The sequence below is a fragment of the Hippocampus comes genome, unplaced genomic scaffold (assembly GCF_001891065.2).
Source record: "Hippocampus comes isolate QL1 unplaced genomic scaffold, H_comes_QL1_v1.1 scaffold195, whole genome shotgun sequence".
NCBI lineage: Eukaryota > Metazoa > Chordata > Actinopteri > Syngnathiformes > Syngnathidae > Hippocampus > Hippocampus comes.
The window spans coordinates 472112-485674 of NW_017806076.1; the positions used below are offsets into that span (position 1 = coordinate 472112).

Below are 13563 nucleotides of genomic sequence, written 5' to 3' on the forward strand. Positions count from 1 at the left end.
GCGGGGTGTCACACTTTGTTTTTTATGAGCCTGTCCAGAGTGTCTGGCACCGCACTGTTGCGCAACTTGCTGAATCGTTCACTTTAACTTTGGTTGGTAAGAGGTGAGGTCCTCTGAGCGAACCACATTTTCAAAACAAAAAGATTGAATGTTACACACTCACAGTGGAATATTCTAAAGCTTTCAAAACGCTACAAAGCAGCTAGCAACAGGAAACAAAACCCACACATTTTTGCGGTATTTTAATGAGCGCCCCCATCTGGGTGTTGAGATGATAAAATCCAGGTGCTATGAGTCTGGATGCTTTCTTTCCTGTGGTCTTATTGCAAAATAGAGGTTTCAGGCCATGCATTTCTTTAACCTACCCATAAAAAAAAAAAAATAAAAAAAAAACATTCACAGTAAGCAAGACTTTAATGTTTCCTGATGTGCGGAAAATGACTATTTTGGAAAGAATCATCTGCTCAAGACACACTACCAAACTAACATTCATGAAATTTTTGGGTGATTGTAGGGACATGATGATGTGGACACAACGGAGCTTTTATAATTCTAAGAAGACTCTTTTGAATGGGCTTTTTGTTCCTCCTCTGGATGATGATGATCATTAAACCTTGGCTTGACCTTGACTGGCTGACAAATCACATAATCACAGCACCTAAATTACCATATGCTGATTGACCTCTAATTTAGTTTGATTTAGGAAAAAATAGGAAGGAAGGAACAGTTCGATGACTAATGAACCCTTATGAAACATTGATAGGTCATAGTATAAATCAGATTAAACAAGGTGGTGATGGAGGAAAAAAAAAAGATTAAGAGTAACAAAGTTAAAAAGAATGTAAACAAGGGCAGTCTCTCATGCGAGTCTCTTCCTGTGCCGAAAGCCCCCAAAATTACAAATGGGCAGTGAAGGGGCTTGTCTAATGTGCACTGGGAGGTCATTCCATCGTTTGGCAACCCCTCTGCGCTTCCGCTGAGACTTGGGGAGCTTCAGAAACAGCTGCTGAGCTGACCCGAGGCACCGGGCAGGACTGAACAGATGGAGCAGCTCAGAGATTTAATGCGGGGTGGGACCATTTAGAGATTTGAAAATAAATGGCAGAATTAAAAAGGACTTCAAAGTGGACAGTCCGCCAGCGGCCAGAGGCCAGAATAGGAGTTATGTGCTCCCTCTTACGTGTTCCAGTTGAGAGGGGAGCAGCCACATTTTGAACTCATTTGAGACCAAAGTGAGACTTGCATATATATGTATATATTTTTCAAGTATAGAGAAAATATTTTTCTTATGCTGGATGAATTCTGGAGAACCTTTGAAAGGTTGCACAGTGGAGTTGATCAGGTCAACTTGTTTTGCAGATGTTTGGCTGCGGTGCCGTGGCCCAATTGGTGCTGAGTAGTGGTTCTCATGGTTTGTTTCTGACTGTCAACTTTGCCTTTGGCTTTGCGGCCACCTTGGGGATTCTGGTCTGTGGCCAAATATCGGGTATGTCATGATCTTTTCATTCAAATGTATCGCATTCAATGCGGTACCGAGGGTCACTGTCTATGTGCTCATCACAGGAGGACATCTGAACCCCGCAGTGACGTTTGCCCTATGCCTGCTCGGGAGAGAACGCTGGAGAAAGTTCCCCATGTACTTCCTCTTTCAAACCATCGGCGGTTTCTTGGGTGCAGCCATCATTTTTGGCATGTACTATGGTAAGCATGAATTGGTTATTTCATTCATGAAGGATTTTTTTTGTTTCATGGAATTTTTTTTTTTTGTTCTTCATCTTTAAATTATACTTCACGGAGTGATCAAATTGAGAATTTGTCTTGCTCTGAAAATGTCTGGGAGGTCTCAATAGTCCTAATTGGAATCAACACATGCCATGTCAGTCAAAATAGTCACTCTGTTTGTTTACAATCTTATGCAAATATTTAAAATAAACAAATTCAGTATTTTCATTTTCTAAGCTCCCCAAAAAACGAAATAGGTGCACCAAACCCACAACAAAGGCAAAACAATTCTATATCGGCTCAGCACCAAACTGTACATCTTCGTATGCCATCATTTTTGGCATGTACTATGGTAAGCATGAATTGGTTATTTCATTCATGAAGGATTTTTTTTGTTTCATGGAATATTTTTTTTTGTTCTTCATCTTTCAATTACACTTCACGGAGTGATCAAATTAAGAATTTGTCTTGCTCTGAAAACGTCTGGGAGGTCTTAATAGTCCTAATTGGAATCAACACATGCCATGTCAGTCAAAATAGTCACTGTTTACAGTCTTATGCAAATATTTCAAATAAACAAATTCAGTATTTTCATTTTCCAAGCTCCCCAAAAAACGAAATAGGTGCACAAAACCCACAACAAAGGCAAAACAATTCTATATCGGCTCAGCACCAAACTGTACATCTTCGTATGAATTGATTTTTATTGACCAAGTTACGGAATGAAAATCCTCAACTCGTGTTATTTTTCCCTCTTTTAAAACCCAATTCAGATGCCCTGTGGGACCGTCCCGGTGCGTTCAATGTCACTGGCCCGAATGCCACAGCTGGAATATTTGCCACCTATCCTGGAAAACATCTCACTCTTGTCAACGGCTTCTTTGACCAGGCAAGATTTTTGAGCAACAGCAGTCATTGAATACGCCGTGATTCCTTGAACTGAGCATTTCTATCCTTGCCCTTTTTCTGCAGATTATTGGCACGGCGGCACTGATCGTTTGTATCCTGGCCATCGTTGATCCCTACAATAATCCCATCCCACAAGGATTGGAGGCCTTCACTGTGGGCTTTGTGGTTCTGGTCATCGGCCTGTCGATGGGCTTCAACTCGGGCTACGCAGTCAATCCCGCCAGAGACCTCGGACCTCGTCTTTTTACCGCAATGGCCGGCTGGGGAGTAGAAGTCTTCACGTAAGCGCACGTTTCCCTGAGAATGATGATCATTGTCAGTTCTTTTGGGAGCGCTTGTTGACCTGAAATGCTCACAAAGCATCGCAATTGTCCTTTTCACAGCGTCAGAAACGGTTGGTTCCTGGTGCCGGTTTTCGCCCCCTTCCTCGGCACCTTCATCGGCGTGGTCATCTACCAAATGATGGTCGGCTTCCACGAGGAGGGAGAAGTACGTGACCGCAGGAACGCCGAGGCGGAGGAGAACTTGCGGCTCACCAGCGTCGCTGCTAACGACAAGTCGAAAGAGGCCACCAAACAAGTGCACTGAGCCTCTTTGGCCGTTTTGTTGAAAACAAACCAGGTGTGATCCACTTTTCACCGCAGTTTAACTGCTAGACTGGTTGGGATCATGAAATGAAGCTACAGTAATTTACTTTCTTTGTGTTTGTATTGCGTTTGTAGAAGAAAGACGGTAGAGGGGAGAAGCATGACAACACAAACATCCATTTAAGAAGAGATGTAAATGTTGACGTTGTGTCCCTGGTCTTCAAATTGAAACAGTATTTTATACTTGGTACCGATGTAGTTTTAAATACTTATTATTATTTTTTTTTTTATGAAGCGATTTATATCTTAACTGTCCATGCACTTAGTATGCAAGGTTTTCCAAGTTAGTTTCCGTGTCTGTCCGGGCAATTTCAATCTTTGAATTCAAGATTTAAAACGTGATGTTTGAAGAAGATTTTATATTTCACTGTGGGGAAACAATTCAATCACAACGTTAACTGTCAATTTTTTTTTTCCATCATGAATTGGTTACAATTCATGTTTGTTGATTCACAAAGCTGCACCTGTTTGGTGCCGTCTCGGAATATGAGCCTGTGTTTTCAATGTCGGTTGGTGGGTGATTCTTTTTGTACTGATACAATAAAAGTTGTTTTTATCATATGTGGATGACGTCACTGTCTCTATCCAATGTTGCACTCATTAATATTTAACAACCCTTGCAGGTTTTTTTCTTTTTACTCACTTGAACACGTCAGTATGCACAAATGTGGCAATGGTCGCTGGTTGTGCCTCTGAGAATTTTTATTCAATTAATGTTCAGTTAGGTTAGAAAGCATGGCCGCACTGATCATACTATGCTGTGCGCTCAGAATAAAAGATGATTTTTAGTTGCAAAATTAAATTTAGCTACTGCATCATTTTGCGGTGTACCTCATACAGTGTTGACATTTCGGCTCTATTTTGACTACGAGGTCAGCTGAAATAATTCAAATGTGGGTCTTGACTTTCAGAATAACAGTTTCCTTTTTTTTTTCCACGGCGGGGCTTTTTCGTTTTGTAATTATAACGGTAAAAAGTCAACCGAGGTGCTCATATTTTCCTTTCGGCTTACCTCTATTCGAGGGTTGCCATAGTGAATCACCCTTCTTCGTCTCCCTGCTCTCTGCATCATCTCTCATTCCAGCTGTCTGCCCATCGTCCCTCACCACATACATCATTTTTTATTTTTTTGGATTAGCTTTGTGGCTCCATTTTTTTTTTTTTTGGCTATCTCAAATATCAAAGGAAATTTTTATTTTTTTGGATTAGCTTGTGGCTCCATTTTTTTTTTTTTTTTTGGCTATCTCAAATATCAAAGGAACACTTTTTGGGAGAAATATTATCAGATATAGTTTGTGTATTTTGATTTTCATGATCTGAGTATTGATTTGCAGGGCTGCTGTGGTTTGATTGCTGCACCCCATTACAACTCAAAACATTTGAATAATTCTGAGAAATAGAAGTGGAAAAATTACCCTACGTTCACCTTTGATCAGAGCAATTAGCTCGATGGCGCTCCTGCTGAGTCATGTATGACTCAAAAAGTGGCGATCATTTTTTTCCTCTTCCTACACTGTATGTGGCAAAAAAATGTTTTCATAACAAGGCTGCATGTATGTTGAGTGACACCATTTAAGAGCATAATTATTAGTAACTAAAAATACAACTGTGATAAAACAAGACGGTTATAAAATCATATTAAAATTGCTAATTTAAAACTGCTGATGTTGTGTTTGATATGTAAGTTGGTCATCAAGAAGGGCAATAGGGAAATGCCATTTTGGGGGTGTGGGGGGCCTCAGCGCTATTTGGAATTTTAAACATTTAGGAATCGCTTTTACTCCACGAAAACAAGTTTGTGTTGAATGTACTCAATTTTAATTTGTCAAGTGGTTGCACGAAATAAAATCCTCTGGATCCATTTTGGGGGGTGTGCGGGGCCTCAGCACTATTGGGAATTTTAAACATTCAGGAATCGCTTTTACTCCACTTAAAATACATTTTTAAAGTTGACTGTCCATTGAATTAAAAAATGTCCAGAAGATTTTTTTTTCCTTTCTGCAACACTTAGAATACATTTTTAAAGTTGACTGTCCACTGAATTAAAAAATGTACCTGGATCCAGAAGATTTTTTTTTCCTTTCTGCAACACTTAGCAAAATTGAGTAAATTCAACCCACCATTTTTTTCAGTGTTAAGTTACATTCCATTGCATACTGTGTTTTACACAAGTGCATGGTTCTCTATTTCTTTGCGGGGGGGAACGAAATGACCCTTGAGGTGTACATGTCGCAGAAAGGAGGAAATGTAGGTCTGCTGCAGAGAAAGCACACGTCCTTACTTTCATGCTTTAAACTGAACAATTCCCTCAATATGGCATCTTACATACCAAGTAGATTCCATTTGACAAAATCTGCTCCGGATCATGGCTTTAAAGTCTGTATTACGCCCCCTTAGGCCACGTTGTACATACCAAAGTCTCAGCCCAAACATTTGCTCCTGGCATTCTTCATCCTTGTGGTATGTCACTTTCAACTTCTAACCATCTACCATTTTGTTTGTGAAAAGGTTTTAGATGCTAAATAGATAACACGACTGCATTTGGTTCATCGAGAGACATCTATTTCCGGACTTCTGTCAACGAAACGCATTTGGGGACACAAAATAAGACAACAAGCTTATTGGGGATTTTTTTTCGGGAATGGAAGCGAATAAGACAACACCACTTTGACGTTAGCTCAGAAAAATACGTGTTTTGTGATAGAAATATAAGTATTATTTTTGATCATTATTGAGAATTATCAATACAGCATGTGAGTGGCAGCGAAGCTGATGAGTGCATCGAACAGAATGACGCTCATTTTGCTGAAACAAAAGAGGTCTCTACTCCACGAATATAGTTCAGACTCCTACAATGCTGTCAAAGGAACACAAATTAAAGCACATGAAAAAGGAGAATGAATTATTATCCAATCATGATAGAAGGGCAGATGAAGTTTCTCCATTCACAAAAGACAAAAAACTTTGTTTTTCTCAAACATGCGCATATGGTTTGCGTCGAGGTGCTGTGGCTTTTTCCATGTGCAGTGTGCACTTTATTCAATTTGCCTCCCTCTCATTAGTTTAAACACTGCCATCAGGGAAGACCGTTTTATATCCTAACGCCAAGAAATCATTTTAAAATATGCCCCAAAATGAAGCACTTGCTTCAACTGAACACATGACAAAAACAAACCATGTTGCCTTGTCACACATCTGTTGATTGTTGTGAAAATGCAATCCAATTAACACTCCTGGAGCGGCCATATCTGTCTCCCACCCCCAAAGCTGGAGCCCCCCCAAAGACTCCAAAACAGACCTGCTGGGAATTTTCCATGCTACAGGCTGATGTTGTACACTTGAGAAATTTCATGCTCTCCAAGTAACCGGAGCAGGCATGGGCGACTGGGATGGTCAAAACATTTATGGCACTGCAATCAAACTTTCTGATATTTTGCAATAAATTGTACTTTATCTGATGCACATGCATGCACACACACTATTTGTTTCAGGTACGGCATCTATAGGAAAACCAAAAAAATCCATCCATCCATTTTCTGATCCGCTTGTCCTCACAAGGGGGTGCTGGAGCCTATCCTAGGTGTCTTCGGAGAGGAGGCGGGATACACCCTGAACTGGTTGCCAGCCAATAGTCAGGCACACATAGACGAACAACCGATCTTACACTCACACCTCGGGACAATTTAGAGTGTTCCATCAACGTGCCATGCATGTTTGTGGGAGGAAACCAGAGTACCCAGAAAAACAAAACAAAAACAAGCAGGCACGAGGAAAACATGCAAACGCCACACAGGAAGGCTGGAGCCAGAGTCGAACCCTGAACCTCTGTGAGGCGGAGGCGCGAACCAGTCGTCCACCGTACCAAACCAGAATACGTCAATCTTTAATGAAGCCACAAAATCATACAAAGTCAGTGGTTTTAATACATTCATATGAGGTTTTATTTTCCTTTTAAAGTTACAGTGATTTTATTTTGGAAAAAAAAATACATTGACTCAGCACATTAGCGCCAAACTAATTGATCTCACTAATTTCTACTGTGCTCTTCAAGCCCCACATGAACATGAAATATTAGTACAGTACAAAATGTTTTAATGTCCTCATTTCCACAACAGACAAATATGTAACCATGTCCACAGATTGTAAAAAAGTTGTCATGAAAAAAATTAGCATTAAAAAAAAGTGCATGAGCTACGTCGGGAAAAAATGGATCACATGTAAACTAAATGTTAATCCGGTCTCATTTTATTACAGAGAGTGGAGAAAACTTTTCCACTAACCAAAACCAGCAAACAAACACACCATGAGGCAAACACACCAAATTGCCTGGGGCCACAAACTTGTCATGAGAACTTTTTTTTCCCAATTTAAAGCAATTATTTATTGTTTTAGTCTTAATTCACTTTCTTAAAAACACATCAAAATGCTTCACCTCCGATAATCATTTCCAGTGCTCCGTATTCCTTATGGATTTGCCTTGCCCCCCCCGGGGATGATTAAATACTGTTCGTTAATGACCACATGTTGAAACTGCAACAATCATTATGGTACATGAGAACAAGATTCGACCTTTTTAGTTAACTGGTGACTACAGTTGGATTCCCAAGTCAAACAATCCCTCCTAATTAGCTAAACGCAAACTGGAATGAAAAACAAAGCAATGGTTTGGTTCCGGCCATTCACGAAATGTTGCACGAAATGTTGCGTCAACTATGGAAACACAAAACAAACAAACAAAAAAAAAAGATTTTCCAAACCGTTTAAAGGCTGCCAAGCTACTGTTTTTGTTTTTTTTTTTTTTTTTTTTTTTGCTGTGGTGGCTGCACTTAAACCACGAGCCCATATGGAAACTGTGTGCAACTTACCAAACACACTCGACTCAAAATATTCAAAAACCAAACAAAACTCCAGTCTTATATTTGTTCCCTTCTGTAAGCATGCTGTCGAATGTCGCGCACAACCATCAGGCTTCATACAGTGGTGTAACCGTGCCGTCTTTCCACTCAATCAGGATTTCTCCTCGCTGCATTGTTGGGGAGGAGAGCGGGTAGCGCATGGCGTGTTCCGTTAACGGGGCTCTCTCACAAGGCACGGGGGACCCCGGGATGCCCGCCTCTGGCTTTGGAGTGTATGACTTCAAAACACACACCACCTTTTTCCTTCTGGCTCACCCGGATGAAAAATTTGAGACAGTGTGAGGTGATTGACTTCAAGTCGACATGCACAGTTCTTTACGTTGGCGTGTCGACACTCACCTATTGGAGTAAACGTTGAAAATAAGAATGACCGTTCCAAGCACGAGAGCCAAGGAGCTTAAAACCAACATGGTTATTTTCCAGCTCATGCCTGTGAAGATACATAAGCGGTACATCATTACTTTCTGGCAACGACTCGTTAACTGTTCTAAACTCTTTGCACATGTTTTGTAGACTTCTATGAGATGCGGCATACTTCCAACAGTGGGTTCTCAAACTTTTCACAACAAGCAGCTTCTAAAAAAAAGTACTTGGCTCTCCAATTACCAGCATCATGACCAACATTAAACTACAGTAGTGTAGTGGGCCAAAGTGTTCATCAAAACAAGGCAGAGCTTTTACTCCTAAACAGTATTTCTTATAATATTTTAAGACACCGTAACATTCTTCAAAGACTGAGGATGAACACTGCGCTCTAGAAAAAAAAGTCCTTAAAAGACGCTTCGAACAAAATTTGCTGCACATAAAATTTAAATAAAAATTCGACCTACATATAAATGTTTGAATGTTTTCATGAATGTGTTCTAAAAAAGAACAACCATCATCCGAATGTACTTTAGTTTTAAGTTAAATATAATTGAACTGTATTTAATTTAAAATTAAAAAAACAATTGTTCACATGACACAGTTTCTGTTTCGTGATTCTTTCATGTGACTTAAATGAACTTCACTACTTCTTACGGTCACAAACATATTGCAAATGAGATGGGTTTTATTCGTAGATTAATTTAATTTGAAATCTATGAAATATAAATTCAAATCACATAAATTAATGGATGAATGTAATGTCAGTATATTACTGTACATATTTTTTAAACTTCTCTTTTCAACTAAATAAATGAAGCTTGATCTCATCTGGATAATAGAAGTATCCATAAAAGTAAATAAATAATATAAAATCATAATAATTTATGAAGTGTTTTTTATATCCCAGTCTGGTCAATTAAGAAATGAATTGTCAAAGAACTCTGGAGGCCTAATCGGATATTCAAGCTCAGGACAAGCACAGGCAGGAAAGATTCTTTCGATTTTCTTTGCTATAGCCCCGTCTAGTGGTGAAAAAGCAAGAGTTCATCTCGTTGCTAAATTAGAGTTGAGAGCTGAATCAAACATTTGCTCTCTTCAAATGACACAAGGAGGACTCCTTTGAAACATTCATGATTGTACCATAGTCCATGGTGAAGAAAACCATGGTGGGATCCTCGGGGGACTTTGTACTTTGGGAGAAAACATCAGACACGTCTCTGACTGCAAATTCTTCGGTGACTCCATCACTAAATGTAGCTTCAACTGTCAGGGAGGGAGAAGAGAAATGCGTCAAATTGAATAGATCCCAGATTGCGACAAAATGCCTGCCCTGCATCTGATAAAGGGAGTGGATGCTCACGTCTAGATTTATGTGAAACCACAACAGGAATCTGGATTTCTATGACATGACAAAATGAATGGTAGCTGGCTGACTGCCAGCGAGAAGAAAATATCGATTGGTGCAACAGTGCACTGACTGTATATTAATTTGAGACAGCCAACGATTTCTTACAGGAGTGGTAGGAAGTGACAAACGTCTTTTTTTTTTTTTGTACAAATCAGGAACGGAATCTGTCCTCCCAGTCCAAGTAACTGTACTTCCATGTATTTTTGCCACCTCTGCTGTAACAATCATTTGCGGTTGAAAAATACCATACTGTATCATCATACCCACTAGAATTATATATTGTACACTGTGTAGAGATTAACCATATTGATGAGCGATTAGCCCTGATAAGCAGGTAACAGAGAAATACAGGGACGAAAATGTCTCCACATTGAATAAAAATAGCTCTGCCGGTGAGGTCATCTGCAACAACACACGCCACGTCAAATCAACCCTCCCCCACACAAATAGATTAGATTTCACTGAGTTGATTACCAATGTTGTTTGCCGCCAGCAATTGTTGGACTTGGTTTATGATATCAAGACAAGCCTTTTTCTTGACCTTGTTTGTTTTGGAGGTGGGGAGGAGAAAAAAATATCAAGCGGCCACTCTCTGTGTCCTTCGTACTCAGTTATACAGTACACTGGATGTAATCCTCGCTGTCGTACAGCACTTGAAACATTCTTGTCTCTGATTGAGTGCCAGGGTACGACTTGAAATGGCTCCCATTTAACAAGCATTGATAAACAATATAATCTGATAGACAGAAAAAAAGCGTTGAGTTTGAAACTCATTTTACTCAAAATATACCAATCGTGTAAATAAGGATTTTTAAAAAATATATATTTTTATTGTGGGTTTTAAATGGCAAACAGTTGCCCCAACAGTCAAAAGGTACAATTTGTTGTATGCTACATTAATCTGAATATGATTGATATATTTAGGTTGAAAACTAGAGCATCGTTCCTGGGAAGTTTCAATATTTTTGCTAAAACACAGCTAAATGGTTTTAGAAAAAAAAAAAAAAAAAAAAAAGGTGGTGAGATGAACAGAAATAGCCATTGTAGATTGCAGGGGGTGAGGCGAAACATTCCTTCTAGCCGACATTGGATTCACTCTTTTCCCCCACTGATAATTTCCATATTACTCTATTGGCTTCCGTCGGTAACTATTTTCCTCGCTTGCTATCGAGAAACCTATAATGTACAACAATGTACAATGTACAACCTGCTTTTCTGTCCATATCCGAGATAGCACTTGGTAACAGGATCGGTTCCATTGATTTCCCCAGAGGGTGGTGTGCTTGGTAGTTTTGATGGTGGTGCTGGTGGTGTTTTGTGTCCCTCCCTCCACACAACAACGTTTGGTTGTCCAGCGTCCTCCACCTGCTGCCCTGCTTGTGAATCCAAATAGAACGGGACAAACGCTTTTTTCACAAAATACCTAAAGAGGAAGTCAAGTCAAAGATGTTCTTTGCAATAATATGTTTTAGGTGACCCTGCGAGTCTTAACAAGGGATTCGGATTAATATTGGGTTTGTGGAAAATGAATGAAGCAGAAAAATCCACCTGCTTGCATCCATCTAAGGGGGCGGTCATTTTGTCTTGTACTGACACTTGCTGTCGACTTTAGATGACATCACAGTGCCTCACCACTAAGCTTGCGAACGCCACGTGATCAAACCAAGTGAACAGGCGGAGCCGTTCCAGTCATTTACCTGAGCCCTTCGGCTTTTTCTGTCAACAGTAAGTGAGAGTACGTATAAGGTAAAATGGCCGCCCTCCGAGTCGATTCACATATTTTTACACTTCACATGTTTACTGTGAACTGTCGCTAGCTGTGATGACGACATTCGGTAAATGCTTGAATAGAGTAAATCCTCACCTGTTTATGTTCCCGTGATACAAAGACCAAAGTGGATTCTTGAGTAGCACTGAGGTGCAGCCCCTTACCGAGCAAAGTCAGGTGGCCTTTCTTGGAACAAGACCATTGCTGGCTGCCTGCATCACCGCCCATCTTTGAGGCCGGTGCTAACTGGCCACCAGCCTCTTCATTTTGAAGGTGGCAGGGTTGCAGATGCACACCCTCAAACTGCTCCTCGGGAGCAGTCAGACACTCCCCGGTGTACTGGTTTCGGAGAGACTGGCTCTCAGGCAGCCACAGCCATTTTTGGAAGGCTGAATGCGGGTCGCATTGTCCCAGCGACACCCTCACTCCAGGGGAACCATCATGTACTTGAAGGCATGTGCCCAGCAGCTTGTTTCGGATGTTTAGACCAGAGACTTCTGTATAGGGGGAAGCAAAAACAATTTCGATGAAAACTGTGTTAATACTCAGCAAAGACAAAGTAATGTATTTACACAATACAATGCTTATAATCATTTCAAAATGAGCGTATACACGAAAGATGTGGCGAGTCAAAATGATTGTATTGTTTTTTCGTCAGAGGTGTCTTTCTCTCACAGAGACGGCGACTCACAATAACAACCCTAAAGCATGATTCGATGCATTTAAAAACTTTTTTTTGGTCGAATCAAACTGATGTAGTATGTAAGGGCTGAGAGAAACATGCTTGCTTCTCAGCATTCACACATCACATCATTTGCACATGATAGTACTGCACGTGCATTATTTTAATGTACAAAAAAGCATTAGCATTGACGCGAACGCTTTTTGTACATTAAAATTAGTTAATGTAAAAAAGTACATTAAAATGCTTGACACTAGTTGGCAATTGACGTGTCTAAATGCTGCAGAGCTTTCTTCAAACTGGAGTAAAGTACTGGACAAGCTCATTGTGCAAAGAAGTAACATTTCAAATAAACAGTACGGTTGTTTGCTTAGCTTTTGTTGTGATATTGAACGACTAAAGACATCAGCATTGGTCGAAACACCGTGACGTGACGCCAAAAGCAAATGTTGGTAAGAGTAGCGAGACACTAAGTTCATGAAAAGTAAACTGCCAACAGTTCGGTCAACAAACAGCTTCGATTACAAGATCAACACGCTCTTGTCATGCCTCACCAGTGAAAATGAGGAGTGGAAGGAGAGAAATAGACTTCAGAGTTTTCCCCATGGCTGCAAAGACTTCAGTGGGCCACTCGGACAGAACAAGTGCAGGTAGCTGGAAAGAAGTGGTCTGACTTCATGCTGCCTCTTCGGCGCTCTTGCGTGAATTACTGCAGTGAGTGGATGAATGGAGGCAGGGTGGAGGAGGCGGTGGGGGGCTCTCCGCATTCCTCTCCTCAACTCCAAGGGACCGCCATTAACTCCCCGCATCGCTTTTCAGTTATAAGCGCAAATTGTTGCCCGATGAAGTGTTAGCCATTGCGTCAATATTTACACGCCCACAGCCCAACTTTCTTTTTACCAACCAGTAGAAATTTGACCTCATTTCTATTCGTGCCGTAGTAAATTCACTTGATGTTACTTTATTGTTAAATACTGTGAAACACAGGTGTCAAAGTCAAGGCCCGGGGTCCAGATCTGGCCCGCCACATCATTTTATGTGGCCCACGAAAGCAAATCAAGCATGTGAAGTTCCACGATGCATGCAAAAGTCTGAACCAAAATTTCAAATTGTCATGCGTACTCCACAATAACAGTCAATATTCT

At 40.5% G+C, this 13563-nt stretch overlaps 2 protein-coding genes across 3 annotated transcripts in view; one reads left to right on the plus strand and one right to left on the minus strand.

Annotated features, from left to right (window-relative positions):
- LOC109530715 (aquaporin-3-like) overlaps positions 1–3839 on the plus strand; it is a 21410-nt gene extending 17571 nt beyond the window's left edge. Inside the window, exons 4-8 of the mRNA XM_019894622.1 lie at positions 1360–1486; positions 1564–1701; positions 2496–2611; positions 2695–2912; positions 3015–3839. Coding sequence (XP_019750181.1) covers positions 1360–1486; positions 1564–1701; positions 2496–2611; positions 2695–2912; positions 3015–3219 — 804 coding nt within the window. The 3' untranslated portion in view covers positions 3220–3839. The remainder of the gene's footprint in view (positions 1–1359; positions 1487–1563; positions 1702–2495; positions 2612–2694; positions 2913–3014) is intronic.
- Positions 3840–7872: 4033 nt separating this feature from the next.
- LOC109530693 (uncharacterized) lies at positions 7873–13241 on the minus strand. Of its 2 annotated transcripts, none has more exons than XM_019894584.1 (6): positions 12973–13241; positions 11833–12233; positions 11176–11341; positions 9701–9823; positions 8534–8624; positions 7873–8440 (listed from the first exon to the last, which is right to left on the minus strand). In XM_019894584.1, the coding sequence occupies exons 1-6, from the start codon at positions 13022–13024 to the stop codon at positions 8242–8244; spliced, it is 1032 nt and encodes a 343-aa protein (XP_019750143.1). In that variant the 5' UTR covers positions 13025–13241; the 3' UTR covers positions 7873–8241. The 2 variants fall into 2 exon arrangements, with proteins under 2 accessions (XP_019750143.1, XP_019750142.1); XM_019894583.1 differs by having other exon boundaries at positions 11176–11344.
- Between the last annotated feature and the right edge of the window lie 322 nt (positions 13242–13563).